Source organism: Micropterus salmoides, unplaced genomic scaffold (genome assembly GCF_014851395.1).
Source record: "Micropterus salmoides isolate LMB-PRFRI ecotype aquatic unplaced genomic scaffold, ASM1485139v1 Ms_hic_scaffold_2, whole genome shotgun sequence".
Classification (NCBI taxonomy): Eukaryota; Metazoa; Chordata; class Actinopteri; order Centrarchiformes; family Centrarchidae; genus Micropterus; species Micropterus salmoides.
Genome location: NW_024041150.1, coordinates 10,166,004 through 10,182,097, shown reverse-complemented (window position 1 = coordinate 10,182,097; position 16,094 = coordinate 10,166,004). Strand labels below are relative to the sequence as shown.

The 16,094-nt window shown below is 39.7% G+C and overlaps 1 protein-coding gene across 1 annotated transcript; it reads right to left on the bottom strand.

The window, feature by feature from the left end:
* Positions 1-289: 289 nt before the first annotated feature.
* On the bottom strand, positions 290-9,903 carry serpine1 (serpin peptidase inhibitor, clade E (nexin, plasminogen activator inhibitor type 1), member 1). Its single transcript, XM_038732780.1, has 9 exons — positions 9,756-9,903; positions 6,907-7,145; positions 4,407-4,631; positions 4,060-4,254; positions 3,757-3,955; positions 2,306-2,406; positions 1,942-2,028; positions 943-1,026; positions 290-834 (listed from the first exon to the last, which is right to left on the bottom strand). Exons 2-9 carry the CDS (start codon positions 7,142-7,144, stop codon positions 788-790), a joined length of 1,176 nt encoding a protein of 391 aa, XP_038588708.1. The 5' UTR covers position 7,145; positions 9,756-9,903; the 3' UTR covers positions 290-787.
* Between the last annotated feature and the right edge of the window lie 6,191 nt (positions 9,904-16,094).

Here is a 16,094-nt window from a genome sequence, read left to right as displayed (position 1 = left end):
ACTTTTAAGCTGAAATTCATCCTCAGCACTGCTTCATTGACTATAGTTTATTTCTGTTTACCATTTTCATAATTGCTTCTAGATTAATGTATATTATCTGCTAAGTAGCAGAAGGGAGTTATCTAATTTGTGTCCACTTGTTTAATCCTGTTATTTTGTGACACAAATACAGATGATCCCCTTTTTGTTTTCCTAATAAAAATTTTAATTGTACTGAAAGCTTTTTAGATTATATTTGATAAGGGCTTCATTATGTGTGTGTAACGCATGGTCAGATCTACAATACAGCATGTTGTAGATTAGGGAAGTCTGACTGTTTGGACACAAGAGGTCAGTGTTTTTACATTACAGTAATTACAGAGACTACAGCTTTCTAAAAACACAGTATTTTAATAAATATTAATACTGAAAGATACAACTTTAACAAAAAATATACATTACAATTAACATTATAAAAATAGATAAAAATGATTTTTCTCACACAGTCATCATCATTTTCTTTCTTACCAACTACAAACATTCAGAGAAATAATTTAATAGTAAACATATAAACTCTGCTTCTAACTGAGATAATAAAATAATATCTGTCAATCCTGTTTCCAATGTCTGTGTGTCACTTTGCCTCAGTTTTCTTGTATTAAGCACATTTTACATAAACCTTCAATGAATTTGTCTGTAGAGTCAAAAGAAGTCATGTGTATGACTTCTGTATGACTTTTGGTCATCATGTGAAGTATAAGCAGCAGTAGTCAAACACAGTGGAATGAAGGCAGGTCCTCAGAGTGGGTTATTGTTGTTGAGGCTGGTTGAACTGACCCATGAAGAGAACAGCACCTGAACACAGGAAGGGAAACATTTGACACACCACACACTACCTGCAATGATCAGCTGAACGGCACTGTAAAGTGGGATTTCAAATTAAAACAAAATAAGAGTGTTAACCTGTGAGTTTGTGCTGGATGAGGAAGAGGAAGGGTCGGTCCAGAGTAATCTCCTCCACTGCCGTACGAGAAAACATCACAGCCGCTAACAGAGGGAAGAAATTAAAAACAGGTCAGTCTCTCTAAAGTGTGTGGGGGCCCTGTGCAAAATGTAGCTGTGGGCTCCCTTTATTGTTTTTGTCTAGATGCCAGATAACAAACTGTACTCCTGAATACAATCTGGCCCCATGTTTACCTTGTCTCAAGTTAGTTTGTTGTAATTTGATCAAACAGCAAAATATATTTAAGAATATGTGCCATATATGAATACTATTATCAGAAATAATAAAAGTCTTAAAACAATTTTTGACACAGGGCCAAGAAAGGTTACAAGAAAGGGCCTCAAATAAGGCAATTATAACTGATTTAAGATCCTTAAACTCTTAAAATTCATCCTCAGCACTGCTCCATTCTTTATTAATTTATATTGTCTACTATGTAGCAGAGGGGAGTTACAAAACACAATTTCACTCTAATACTTGTTATTTTGTGACAATAAACCTACTTACCTACCTTATTGTTTCATGTTATGGTGTATATTCTTAGACCAGTTTGCACCAACCAGTTACCATTCATTGTTCTACCAAATTAATAAAAAATTACTTCCATTATGGAGAGAGATAAACTTACCACAACTATGGCTCAGTATTAGTATGTCACTAGTATATCTTATAGTATCTATTCAATTCTCATAGTATAAGTAGTAAGAATAAATGTATTTTATCAGGAGTTGCTGGCTTTGACTGTAGCTTTGACTGTACCTGTTTAAAAGATAATTCCATTTACTACAACTATTTATTCTTTGTGGTTCTCGCCACCATTTTGTTTGATATTATGTGACTCAGCACTTCTGAATGTTACTATTGCTGACAAAAATCATGGCCAAAATTATTAAAACTATTAAAAGCATGTGTAGGAGTGAGTGAGTGAGTGCACTAGAGAGATTGAGTTTTGAGCCTACCTGTTGCTGCAGCTCCCTTGGTTCCTTGCTCATTCACCTCAATCCTTACTCTCTGCAGAACCTCTGACACACACAGCCTCTCATCAGCTGGAGGGCAGAAACACACACAGATTAGATACATAGTTCAACAAAATGCAAAATCTAATTATTGTCATTTTTAACATGGTTATGTAGTGTGGAAACCCAGGAAAAACCAAGGAAACCCCACAGACAAGTAAGGGCTACAAAAATGTGCAAAACAAGAACACAGAACGCCACTATGTTTCTATGTTTTTATGTATAGCCTACGTGCTATGAGGTGAAGGCACATTGTCCACCACAAAAAAAGTTTCTAACTAACTGGTCTTCCTAGAGGTTAACTTACTGGTGATGCGTGAGAAATCAGCAGTAGCCAGATTGAACATGTCTCCCAGACCCATGTTAAGCAGAGTGGTCTTCAGATTCACCTCAGAGTTCAGAGTAAACCTGCAACAACAACATACCCAAATCCTCAGTTTTCATCCTGGTTGCACAAAGTTTCTACGTGTAACTGTCAAATCCTTGCAATTAATAGCACTCATGCTCTGGTTGGGTGGTCAGAACATCCTGCAGACAGTAATCTCTGTACTTAATCCATTCCCTGTGCTTCCTTTTCCAATGTTGATTAGTGTATTTCTGTCGGAGGATTGAATTTAACCCTTGTATACAACTAACAACTGCTTTCTACTAGCCAAAAGAGATGCAAGGTAGGGGCAGCCAATTAGCTAACTGTAACCTAAACTAAGCTGGGGTGGCTGGCTGGCTGTGGCTTAGCTGTGTGGCGGGTCTGGAGTTGGTTGTTTTGTGGCTGATGGGAATATTTACAAATGGCAAGCCTGTCAGTATTGTGGAACCGATGTCCCAAATAAAATATAGGAACATTACAGATAGTAACATAATTCTAAATATGATTATAATTTATTTTCCAGCATTCACTGTTCAATTTAGCATTGAGTCTTGTGTATGTCTCATAACTGTTTCATTACTGTGCCTCTGATTGGCTTAGACTGATGATGAGATCCCGACATCAGCAGAACAGCTGGGCTGAGTTCAGCCCTGATAAAACATAGCAAAACGTTTATTTCAACAGAAACACAGTGCCTTCAGTACCCTGTTGTGTACCAAGTGCACTGCAATTTTCTGCCTTTTTAACATGGCAACATACCTACATAACATTGCCCTGCATAACATTGCGCACCATTTTGAGGAAACATGTCATTCTAACTGTGAACATAGCAAACCAGTGCAAAACGTTTTGAGATTGAACTCTCCCGTGTTGTTGTCTTAGCAAGGGCTAAGTGAGAAACACCATTATCAGGCTTAGCCAATCAGAGACAGAGCAGGGTAGGTCATGTCTTTGCCATAGTAGGATTCTGAGAGTTTTCAAAACTTACTGTATAGCTGGACTACGTCATTTTACCAGTTCAAACTTACACTCCGCATTAACATGTAAAATAATTAAATGTAAGTGTGGCATTTACATTTTAGTACATGTAGATCTCTTTCTCTGCACAAAACTCAAAATTTGTTAGTCTGCGGCACAAACACACAGCATCCATACACTTTACGATGTACAGCTAATTGTAATCTGTTAATATGTTACATCTGCCAGGCCAAGTACATCTAGTACTACACCAGTGTGGCACAAGCCATAAGAAATAATGAGTCTCAGAGCACACAGCTGGTGTCGCAAACTGTTGACACTGTAGGACAGGCACAAAAAAATTAAAATGACACAAATAATCGTAAAATAATAACATTAGCTACCCACATACTACATGACCCTTTCTACCTCACCTGGGCATGGTCAGCTGTCTCTTGACATTCCTCATCTCCACTCTCCACTGCTGAATCCTCTGGCTGCTTAAATCTGCACTGAGCATGCTCAGTGGAACACCAGGCTCAAAGGGTGACACCAGGAACATGCTCATTGAGTCACCCTCGTATTGGACCTCAATGACATCATAATCCACCCCGTCATCAGTCATAAACTCGGCTATTGACAAAGGAGAAGGAGGCCGATTAATTTTTCAAAGTAGCACACAGAAAGTCTGTCATCTTTGGAACACTGTATAAGTGCACTGGGTCAATTTCACCAACCGTAGTTAAAGCGGTTGGTGAGTCTCATCATTTGCACCGGCACTGTGCTGCCATTGGCACAGTGGAACATCCTCTCCTGTGTCAGTAGGGGGTCAAAGGGAATCTTCCAGTGACTCTGAAAGTGGAGGGCATTCAGGAGGATCAGGCGGGTCTCATCAGTCAGAGATCCAGATGCCAAGAACTCAGGAATGGAACCTACAGAAGAAAAGACAACAAATAGGTTTCAAATGAGATGGAAACAAGAAAAGCAGGAATGCAGCAATGCAAAACAAAGTTGATGGTGGTTGCAGCGGAGTTCTGTGGAGAATTCTGCAGATGATGTGCTGTTAATTGTGTGTTGTAAGTACCTGCAGTGTGCTCTGAGACCCAGGCATTGATGATGCTGACTGCCTGGTCTACCTTGGTGAAGTCCATTTGATGAGGATGGGCCTGGAAGGCCTTGGCCAGGGCCCTTCGGTATCCCTTCTCCAGGATCATATTCCTCTCTACCATCACCCCACTGGCTGTTTTCACCCCCTCCTCACTGGACAGGTCCCGCAACACAAGCCGCTGCTGCCGAGACATCCCTCGCTCTGAAGGACAGGTGAGATGAAGGTTTAATAGATACACCAATATACCTTCAACTTCCTATTCTCCAGTCTACCGAATTCAAAGATACATTTGTCGATAAATCCATCACACCTCACTTGCAACTGGCCTTGCAGGCTGGAAGTCTTAGATGTCTAGTAACTTACAATTTGCTTTTAATTAATTTTATACTTAACTGCTTTCTTTCTCTTATTATATCTCTCTTGTAGATTTTATCATATATTTTCTGTGCCCTTAAATGTGAGTATATTATCTGTTATATATCTGCAAAGAGCAAAAAAAGAGCATTATTATTTGTGTTATTATCAGCAAGTTTATGTAAGTGGCAGTGTATGTATACCCTCATAATTATATTGTACTACTGTATATTGTACATACTGTAACTTTTTTTTTAGCTTGTAAGGCAGTGCAAAAATAGTTGGTGCTTAACAATAAATTTAAACCTATATAAATATATATAAATATAAGATTGACAGGATATACTAAATGTAAAAGAATAATATATAACTATGTGCAATATGGCAGTTATTTACCAGTACATCAGATTTGCATGTGCAAACATATACAGTATGAACTGTAAAAGGGGGGAGGAGAGGGAGAGGTTTGGGGGGACATCAGAATGAGTGTCGGGCTCCCGGGCCTTGTTGATTCAATTCCATTAAAAAATTTTGCAACAGTTATCTCATAACGCTTTTCAAATAGAGCAGGTCTAGACCGTACTATTTGTGATTTTATTTACAGAGACCATGAGCAAGCAGGGGTGGTAACACAATATCCACACAGAAATACAGACAGTAAAGGTTGTATTGGTATAGACTGAAAATGAACAATGGAACTGATAATTATAATACGGCATGAAGTACATCCTCCTCCTTTCTATAAAATAAAATAGCACAGCTACTACAGTGATAACAATCGGCCTGTAGGAGGCGCTTGTTAGAAAGGCTCACATCACGTCTGGCTTAATGCTGAGACGCAGGTAGGTAGTCTACTAATCCTGGGAGTGCTCTTTTATTCAATTTAATTATATTTATATACTGCCAATTCACAACAAAAGTTATCTCATTGCACTTTTCATATAGTGTACGTCTAGACAGTACCCTGTGATGTTATTTACAGAGACCCAACAATTGTTTTGCTGTACTGCATGTGTCACACTGTGGGTGTGTCTGCTCTGCTCTGTTTAGTTAGTTTCAGTCAGTTTTGTTATTTCTAGTCTTTTCTGTATCTGTCATTTAGTCTGTGTTTTGGGTTTCAGTCCTGTATGTTGTCTTGTGTCTAGTTTACACTGTGTTTTGAATTTGGTTTCTTTTTTTCTGGGTTTTGGTTCTTGATTCTAAGATTTGGGTTTTGCATCCACTTTTTAGTTCTGTTCTGTTGAGTTTAGTTAACTGTGAGTTTGGTATCTGTTATTTAGTCTGAGTTATTATTCACCCAGTCAGCTAGTGTTTAGTGATGTTTGGTATTTTCCTTATTTCTGTTCTGTTTCTTGTTGAGTGTTGTCCTGTTTCCTGGTTAGTTCTGTCTCTGTTCCCTACAATGGTCTGTAACAGGTCCATGGTCCATGTTTTCTGTTTTGGAGTTTTGTTCCTTATCTTGTGTTCTCTGTTTAGCCTTGTTTATTTCATTGTTCATTCGCGGGTTCTGTTTAGCTCACTTTGTACCTGTCTGTCATTTATCTTAGATTTAGCTCTGCTTTTTGGTTCTGTGTTTAGTGTCCAATAACCTAGGTTATGTCTGTTCCCCCAGTTATTACTCTGTCTTCCTGTCTCTGTCTTCTCCCCTGCTGTCTCTCTGCCTCGTTAGCCCGGTCACCTGTGTTGCTGCCGCCCTGCTCGTTAGTCCCTGTGTATGTACTATGTTTGGTGTTTCTGTTCATTCCCTGTCTGATCATTGTAGCGTTTAGCTTGTAATGCTCTGTACTGTGATGTCCTCTGTCTACCTGCTTTCCCCTGACAGTTCTTGGTTTTCCAGTTGGATTATTTGTTTGTTGGGATCGTTTATTTACTTTGAATACCCTGGACTTTTGTTTAATTAAATCTATTTTTCAGCACTATTATGCAGACAGTCACAGCTGGATGCACTGTGCATACATGTTTATGGCTGTTTAGGATTTAGTCTCGCATTGTATTCGATATAGATGGGATTTTCTGTTCAGTGTATAATTTTTTCCCTTGATACTATTATTGCTTGGTGTTGTTTTTGTCCCATTTCATGACATAATCCTCACTGTTTTCTTTTAAACTATGGATCACTCACCTTTCAGAGAGAAGCCCATCACAGTAGTTAAGGCCCTGAGTGTTTTTCCAGCAGCCCCAAGCTGAGCCATGGCCAGAACATGGGCCACACCGTAGGGTGACAAGACCACATTCTTGTCCACAGAGCTCTGGCACAGTTGTGAAAAGACCTTCAGGCCAAAGTCAGTCTGTCTATCCTGCAGAGAGCTCAACCCCACTCTGCTCAGAGTCAGCAACAGGAAAATATAAATGCAAAGCATCCTGATAAAGAAAGAAGAGAATAGGTGTAAGATTCATTCTGGTTGGTTTGAATTCAAAATCGGTGTGGACCAGGCCCACGTGAATTTTACACAGACAGTAACACCAAAGAGTAACACCTACTTAATGCACACTATCATTGGCACTCAGAACATGATCCCAAAAAAGAGCAAAATTTGTTGGATGGATATCTGTCACATCTCCACCCAGTAAGTCATGTTTTCACATTCCTGCTCTGTTTCTCTCATGTCTTTGCAGATCCAGCCACTCCCTCCTGCCCTTCTATTACCTCGTTCCACCAGTCACCTCAACTGCATCCCATTTCCCTCATTAGTTCCCGTGTGTGTGTGTACACACACATGTATGTATGTATGTAATCACACACGACCATTTCTACGCACACTCTGTCAGCTAGCTCTAGCTTTCCAGCATTCCTGTCTGCCTGACACTGCCCTGCCTTAAGTTAAGAGCAAATACAAAATAAGATAACCCACAGGATTAAGGGAGCCATCTTTAAAATGCAGACATCACCATTCCACACAACCAACACAGAATATGAATTCCCCAAGGAGGAAAATTAAAACGAGTGCACAAGTGTAAAAAGATGTATTATATAATTGAAACTTAGATAAACTAAATGTTATCCTTTCTCCTTCTATCGCCTTCTGCAGGTGTCTCTGGCTCTGGAACTGTTGAGTCTGTGGTTGTGAGTCACCTGCTGCTGCTGCCATGACCCTGCTCAACACCCTTTGCTACAGTTATTACTAGTCCTGTTATTATTACTACTATGATTATCATTATTTCTTTTTCAGTCTGTACCACTACTACCTTTACTGTCTGTATTTCTGGGTGGATATTGTGTTTGCTGCAATCATACGCCATTTTTGACAAAAACAAAGCGGTTAGGTAAAAGAATGGGACAGAGAGTCCACTGCAGTATATGGAGGTCCCATCTTTGATTGGTAGACATCACTCAAGGACACAAGTTCCCTCTTGGCAATTTCTTTTAACACATTTAATAAAGCACATTTGCAGTAATATTATGTAAAAAGAACTTAAATGTATGTATTCTATTTTTATTTCAAAATGACCTGAAACAGAAATCCACCCTTGGCTGGCGCATGAGACTCCACTGTTGGTAAGATAGGAATGTACTGTGTGTGTGACTCAGGCAGGATGTGTCAGTATGTTGACTGGAACATCTGTGTGTGTCATCAGATTTCCACTGCAGACATCAATATTATACTGTAGGCACAGCAGCAGCATCACAGAAGTAGTGCTGGGTCAAAGGCGAACGCTGTATGTTAGCCTCTATTTGCAAATGTAATCATTTCCAGCTGTGATCAAACATGCTTTCACTTTTTCGCAAGTGCATCAGTCTAAGAAAAGCCACTGGCCACCGCTGAATTTTACTGCTTATGCTTTGTGTAATTTTAGAGCTTTAAACACTGGGATCCTTTGTTGAACATCTTTCAAAATAGCTAACATTTTGTACTGCTTAATCTTTGTAGTATTAGATAAATCTACTTTTAATTCTAGTCAGTAGTGAAGTAATAAATCATATTGATAATATAATGACTAATTTGATAATATAAGTTGAAATACTGGTATTCACATACCAACCACTCTCTTAATGCTGTAATCCAGTGTTCAAAATCGTATCCACACAGTTTTTACTTAATAGTGTGTAACAACATTCAACTCTGATTTCTATATGTTTTATCATACTCATTTATCAGAAAATGATTTAATAAAACTTGTTGTCAGTACTTTGATGGTACTCAAATGGTTGATGGTGATGATTGTTTTGCAAGATATTAGAGATTCAGCTACTGATTTTGTTAGCACCGCTAATTCCCAAAATCTCCTCCCAGCTTACTGCTGATGTTTTCATAGTTCACATTTGTACTGCATGATATATTATCACATAATATGCATACATAATCTTTGAGGTAACAAGATGCATACCTAATCTATGTTGCTTCTAAATTTTTAAACAGTGTTCATTTTCACGCTCTTCATTTCTCATGCCAGTTCCTCCCATCAGATTGCCATTATAAAAACCAAATATATTTTAAAAGTCCCTGATTCCAACTGTCAGTTTACCAACAGCTCCTGCATCAATTATTGATGCACTAATGTGTAAACAGGATGTTAATGTTGTATCTAGGTAGAATTAAGTTACTTTAACTACTTTACATTGTGTTGTTGGGTGGTTTAATCCATGGAATGCACCATATTAGCATTTTAAGCAAACCAAGGAGACATGACCACAATATTTCTTACATCTTAGCTATGGCTGTGAATAATGCTACCTCTGTTCCTATTTGACACATTCTTTTAATGTTATGCAATATTCATATCCCATCTAGACAGGTTAGTACTTCATGCTTTACTTAACTGTCATTTGCACAACCATGTTATGCCTTGTGTTGTGTTTTCGTTATGTCATATTATTGAAACAAAAAGTAACACATTTAGCAAATTTAATAGGTTCTGGAAAAAAATGTATTGACTTTGTTGATCATAAAATAATTGTGCCAGTACTTTTATATAAGAGCCATAATTCTAATTACTGAAGCTCTAAATGTTTAGTCCAGTTGTAGTTCTTACCTTTTGGTTGAAAGGCGTCAGATGTAGTACAGCGGGTCTCTTGTGTTTCAGCTTCAGTCCCCTTCACTGCTGTAGCTTGTGTCTGAATGACTGAATCCTCTTTCTCTGTCTTTTTATAGTGTAGAGCCGGATGGTCTGAAGCCCGACCCACCACCTACACATGCACACACACACACACACACGCAGAAGTTATTAGAGACGATGATGTCATCTAACACTGTCTGGACAGGCTTCCTTTTCGTGAAAACACACAACCACTCTCTCTCCCGCTCCCTCTATTCTCTGGCTGTCTGTTTTTTGCCCAAAGCATGACAGAGCATATGGGAAGTCACTTAACAGTTTTCCCTGTCTCGCTCCAACAAACACACATCACTGTGGCATGTGCAGGAAGGGAAGCGTCCTCGGACCTCAAGGTTTAGTCATGTTTTTTATCCATGACAGCAGTTCATGTAACTTAGCAGGGCTCTGACAAAAGCTTATCTTTTGTACATTCACGCTCTTGACTCTCACTTTGGGGCAGTGAAACATCAAAACACCAAATTTGGTTGTGACTTGCAGCATTCCTTATCTCACTACTCACCATGCATCTGGTAGACAGAGAATGGGAATTAACACACTTTTTCCAAATTTATTTGTAATGAGGTCTCTGGCAGACCCACAAAAGCTCTAAATATAGCCACTTTTTCTCTTACAAGTGAAAAAGCAAAGCCAATAAGAGCTTCCTGGACTTGACAAAACTTATCTCACTCAGCTGTGGAGTGTGGAAAAAAATGGGGAAATGTCAGGTTTGGGTCACCCACATTACAAACAAACATGTTTCTCCCTTCCCTCTAGTGGCACAGTATCTATTAAGTAGATCTATCAAATAGATAGATAGATGCAAATGGTTTAATTTGTCCAGGTTTTGAGATTTCTGTTTTCTGCCCCCACCCAGTACAATGTAGGTGAATTCTCACAGCTTTAAAAAATTAATTATTTGTTTCCAGAAACAACGTTCCTGTTACTCAGAATAATCAATACAACATCAACTTTCTACCAAAGAAATATTCCACAGAGCAGACCTAATCTAAATTGTTATGCTACAACAAAGAAGGGAGATGCATGCCAAACGTACCAATAACAAACTCAAACATATTAATAATAAAGTACAGTAGGTGAGAATGTGTAAATATTCAATTCAATTCAGTATTTATATAGCGCCAAATCACAACAACAGTTATCTCACAGCGCTTTTCATAAAAGAGCAGGTCTAGACCGTACTCTATGATGATATTTACAGAAGCCCAACAGTTCAGTCAGAACAGAGAGAAAAAGAGAGGGATGGAAGGAGAGAGAGAGAGGGGAGGGAGGCAGCCCACACAATATCCACACACAGAGGTAAAGACAGTAAAGGAGATGTTGCTATAGACTAAATGAAAAATGGTACAGATAATTATAGTAGTGTTAATGATAACAATCGTAATGTTAATGATTATAATAACAATAATAACAATAGGCAGTCTAGGCCTATAGCAGCATAACTAAGGGATGGTTCAGGACTCACCTGAGCCAGCCCTAACTATAAGCTTTATCAAGGATTGGTCTGAGGACAGATCCTTGTGGAACTCCATGACTAACTTTGGCATGCATGGAGGACTCATCGTTAACATGTACAAACTGAAATCGATCTGATAAATAGGACTTAAACCAGCTTAGAGCGGTTCCTTTAATGCCAATGAAATGTTCCAGTCTCTGCAATAGGATCTGATGGTCAATGGTATCAAATGCAGCACTAAGATCTAATAAAACCAGTACAGAGACAAGTCCTTTGTCTGATGCAATAAGGAGGTCGTTAGTAATTTTCACCAGTGCTGTCTCTGTGCTATGATGAGCTCTAAATTCTGACTGAAAATCCTCAAATAAACTATTGCTCTGTAGAAAGTCACACAGCTGTTTAGCAACTGCTTTCTCCAGAACCTTAGAGAGAAATGGAAGGTTAGATATAGGTCTATAGTTGGCTAAAACATCCGGATCAAGTTTGGGCTTTTTCAGAAGAGGTTTAATTACAGCTACTTTAAAGTACTGTGGTACATAGCCTGTTGATAGAGATAGATTGATCATATCTAGCATAGAAGTGCTGACTAAGGGTAAAACATCTTTAAGCAGCCTAGTCGGGATGGGGTCTAAGAGGCAGGTTGATGGTTTAGATGAAGAAATTATTGAAGTTAGTTGGTAAAGATTGAGGGAAGCAAAACAGTCTAAACATGTATCTGGTTCTACAGCTGTTTCTAAGGTTCCTGAGTTTAGAGATAAGTCGATGCCAGTTAAGGGCAGGTCTTGGTGAATTTTGTTTCTAATAGTTAGAATTTTATCATTAAAGAAGCTCATGAAATCGTAACTACTGAGAGCTATGGGAATACTTTGCTCAATAGAGCTGTGACTCTCTGTCAGCCTGGCTACAGTGCTGAAAAGAAACCTGGGGTTGTTCCTATTTTCCTCTATTAATGACGAGTAGTACGCTGCTCTGGCATTACGGAGGGCCTTCCTATAAGTTTTAAGACTATCTTGCCAGATTAAACGAGAATTTTCCACTTTGGTGGAACGCCAATTCCTCTCAAGTTTCCGCGATATTTGCTTTAATTTGCGAGTTTCAGTATTATACCATGGAGCTAACCGTCTTTGTTTTATTATTTTCTTTTTTAGAGGGGCTACAGAGTCGAGTGTCATTCGCAGCGAGCCTGCAGCACTATCAACAAGATGATCGATTTGGGAGGGACTGAAATTAGCATAGGAGTCCTCCGTTACTTTGTGACTAGATAATGTATTTAGAGCTGATGGAATCGCATCCTTAAATTTAGCTACAGCACTATCAGACAGACATCTTGTATAGAAATTTTTGCCCAATGGCGTGTAGTTCAGCAATACAAACTCAAAAGTTATCAAACAGTGGTCGGATAAAGAGGGATTCTGTGGGAACACCACTAAATGTTCAATTTCAATACCATACACCAAAACAAGGTCGAGGGTGTGGTTAAAACAGTGAGTCGGTTCATGAACACTCTGAGAGAAGCCAATGGAATCTAACAGAGAGATAAACGCAGTACTAAAGCTGTCATTCTCAACCTACACATGAATATTAAAATCCCCTACAATAATAACTTTGTCCGTTTTAAGGACTAAAGTTGACAGAAACTCTGCAAATTCAGATAAGAATTCAGAATACGGGCCAGGTGCTCGGTACACTATAACGAAGAGAATTGGTTGCAGTGATTTCCAACTTGGGTGTGAAAGACTAAGAACAAGGCTTTCAAATGAGTTATAGTTTAGTTTAGGTTTAGAGCTGATTAGTAGGCTAGAGTCGAAGATAGCTGCAACTCCACCTCCTCGGCCTGTGCCTCGAGGAATGTGAGTATTAATATGACTGGGAGGGGTGGATTCATTTAGGCTAACATATTCTCCATCACCCAGCCAGGTTTCAGTAAGACCAAATAAATCAATATCATAATCTGATATTAGTTCATTTACTAGTACACCTTTAGAAGAGAGAGATCTGATGTTTAAGAGTCCACATTTAACTCTCCTATTCGTTTGCACTATTGCTCTTGTGGTTTTAATTTTAATGAGGTTTTTATGCACAGCTCCTCTTCTGTTTACCTTTTTAAATAATTTCAATGGTCGGGGGACAGACACTGTCACTATAGTATTTTCACTAAGTAACTCCTGAAATGGAGGAGCAGAGAAGTGTGTTAGACTGCGACTCTGTGTAGGGTTTTGGGTGGGTAACTGCTGAATTAGAAGGGCAGAGAAGTGTGTTAGACTGCGACTCTGCCTCCTGGGTTGACATGGATTTGGTCCACAAAAAACTTGGCCAGATTTCTAGAAATGAGAGCTGCTCCTTCCCAAGTGGGATGGATGCCGTCTCTCCGGATCAGACCAGGTCTTCCCCAGAAAGTCTGCCAATGATCAACAAAGCCCACATCGTTTGCTGGACACCACCTCGACAACCAGCGGCGGAATGACGACATGCGGCTATACATGTCATCGCTGGTCAGATTTGGCAGGGGTCCAGAGAAAACTACGGTGTCCGACATTGTTTTTGCATATGTACACACCGACTCAACATTAATCTTAGTGACCTCCGATTGGCGTAACCGGGAGTCATTACCGCCGACGTGAATAACAATCTTACTGTATTTACGTTTATCCTTAGCCAGCAGTTTCAAATAAGACTCAATGTCGCCCGCTCTGGCCCCAGGGATGCACTTAACTATGGCCGCTGGCTTCGCTAACTTCACGTTTCTCAAAATGGAGCTGCCAATGATCAGAGTTGGTTTCTCACCAGGTGTGTCGCTGAGTGGGGAAAATCTGTTAGAAACGTGAACAGGTTAGTGGTGCCCCGTGGGCTTTGAATGCCCAGCCTCCCCTTCCTGGCTGCACAGGGGATGCCGGGGGACGGCTACCAGAGGCTAACTCAGGCCGTTCCGCACCGACTCCCGGGGACTGGCTAGCTACAGTAGCTAAAGACTGATCTACCAAGGTGCGGAGCCGGACTTATGAAGCACATGTTGTCAAAGGGAAACAAAAGAAGGACATCACAAAGGACACCAAAGACTCGATCATCTCTGGTTTTAAGTCTGATGTAGTGTAAGAGTTCTTTGAGTGATCGAAAGACTAGAAAAAGGCGCTATATAAATACAGAGCATTTACATTTACAATTACCTTAGCCTCTGCCATCAGTGTATGAATATGTGTGTATGGGTGAATTCAATGCATTTCAAGATAGAACGAGAACGATAGATAGATCATGGGGCAACTGAGTCAGACATAATGCTTCTACAGCTAAGAGAGAGGAAGACTGACCGCCCCTCCTTCCTGACGCGGCCAAGATTTAAGAGCTCAGATTAATGCACTGCGGGCCCAGGTGGCTGAGCTGACCGCTGGACAATTGAAGACCACCACTATAACTAAAGACTTTAAAGCAACACAGGCTGAAAAAGGAGCCAAATGTACAGGCACTAAAGAAACAAGTAGAGGACCTGCAGAGCCAGCTTGGGGTATTGGCCGTGACATATACATGCTAATGCCAGGAGTTTCCACCATGGTCCCAAGACTAAAGTTGAAGCAGGGAGAAAAGGCCCAGCCCAGTCATGGGCCAAAAAATGACAGTGTTGCAGAAGTAAGATGGGTGGGCCATGGACCACTTAAAATTCCTTCCGGAGGTGCAGTATTTGCTGCCTGCTAAGTAACTGCCAAGGAGCCATGGGAGCAAGATATTAGTCATAGATGACTATTTTCCCTTGGAGAATGGGATGTGGGACTGGCTAAAGGTGTAGAACATAACATCCGCCTCAGTGACCCTTGACCTTTCAGATGAAGACGTCTTGCGCCAGCCGATATAGATGATGTGCGGCACCACCTGCAAAAGCTATTTTTGCTGCAGGAATTATCAAAGAGTCACACTTATGCGTCGCCGATTGTGGTGGCAAGAAAAAAAGAATGGCTCCATCAGGATGTGCATAGATTTCCGCACTCTCAACGCACGTACCATTCTCAGTATAGTATACTGTCCCCCAAATCGATGATGCCTTGGACTCTTTGACAGGAAGACGTTGGTTTTCGGTATTAGACCTCAGAACCAAATTTCCATGGCTGAAGAGGAGCTCAGAGAACTTTGAACCACTATTCATTTATGTATTACATCAAAATAAATACTGCTAACTACCGTAATTTATTTTTTATGGCCATATAACGTTACCCTACAGGGTTTCCCATAAATGTATTTAAGTATGCCCCAGCAACCATGTCATTTTGTCAAGGCATTTGCTAGTTATGTTACACACTCTTTAGAATTGATTAAGTACACATACACAAAACTAATGCAATGCAATACAATGGCTCTGCATTAAAACCTTTCTTTGATAGGTATTGTGGTGGTAAGTTTATTGAATCTGTTTGACAGAGTTATTAAATTATTTTAATGGTCAATTTGAAGGTTGTTTATGGTGCTAGTTAACCATGGGGTTATACTGAGAGGTGTTCTTAACATTTTGTCAACTGTACTTTTTTTATATGTATGTATAGGATGGACTAAATATTTGGAACACTTCTCAGTGTAAATTATACCATGACTCAAAAAGACTCATTATAATCCTCATGAAGGAAGGATTTATTTCAGAGCTGTATAACACTGAATTAGTTCTTGGTGTACCTAATAAACTGACAACTGTGCGAGTGTGTACCTTTTTTTACACAGTCTATGGTGCATATGCCCGCACATGCCCACACACAGTGTTGACCCTGCATTTTCCTCACAAAATGTATAAAAACTAATTTGTTTATCTCTAAATGCTAAATTCTTAC

Bases quoted from the DNA above. Each gene is read 5' to 3' on its own strand.
- serpine1 (XM_038732780.1), bottom strand. From the start codon at position 7,144: ATGCTTTGCATTTATATTTTCCTGTTGCTGACTCTGAGCAGAGTGGGG. The intron at 2,029-2,305 runs GTAAGTTAACCT...TCTGCCCTCCAG, and splicing joins TGATTTCTCACGCATCACCA to CTGATGAGAGGCTGTGTGTG. The intron at 835-942 runs GTTAACACTCTT...TCCTGTGTTCAG, and splicing joins CATCCAGCACAAACTCACAG to GTGCTGTTCTCTTCATGGGT.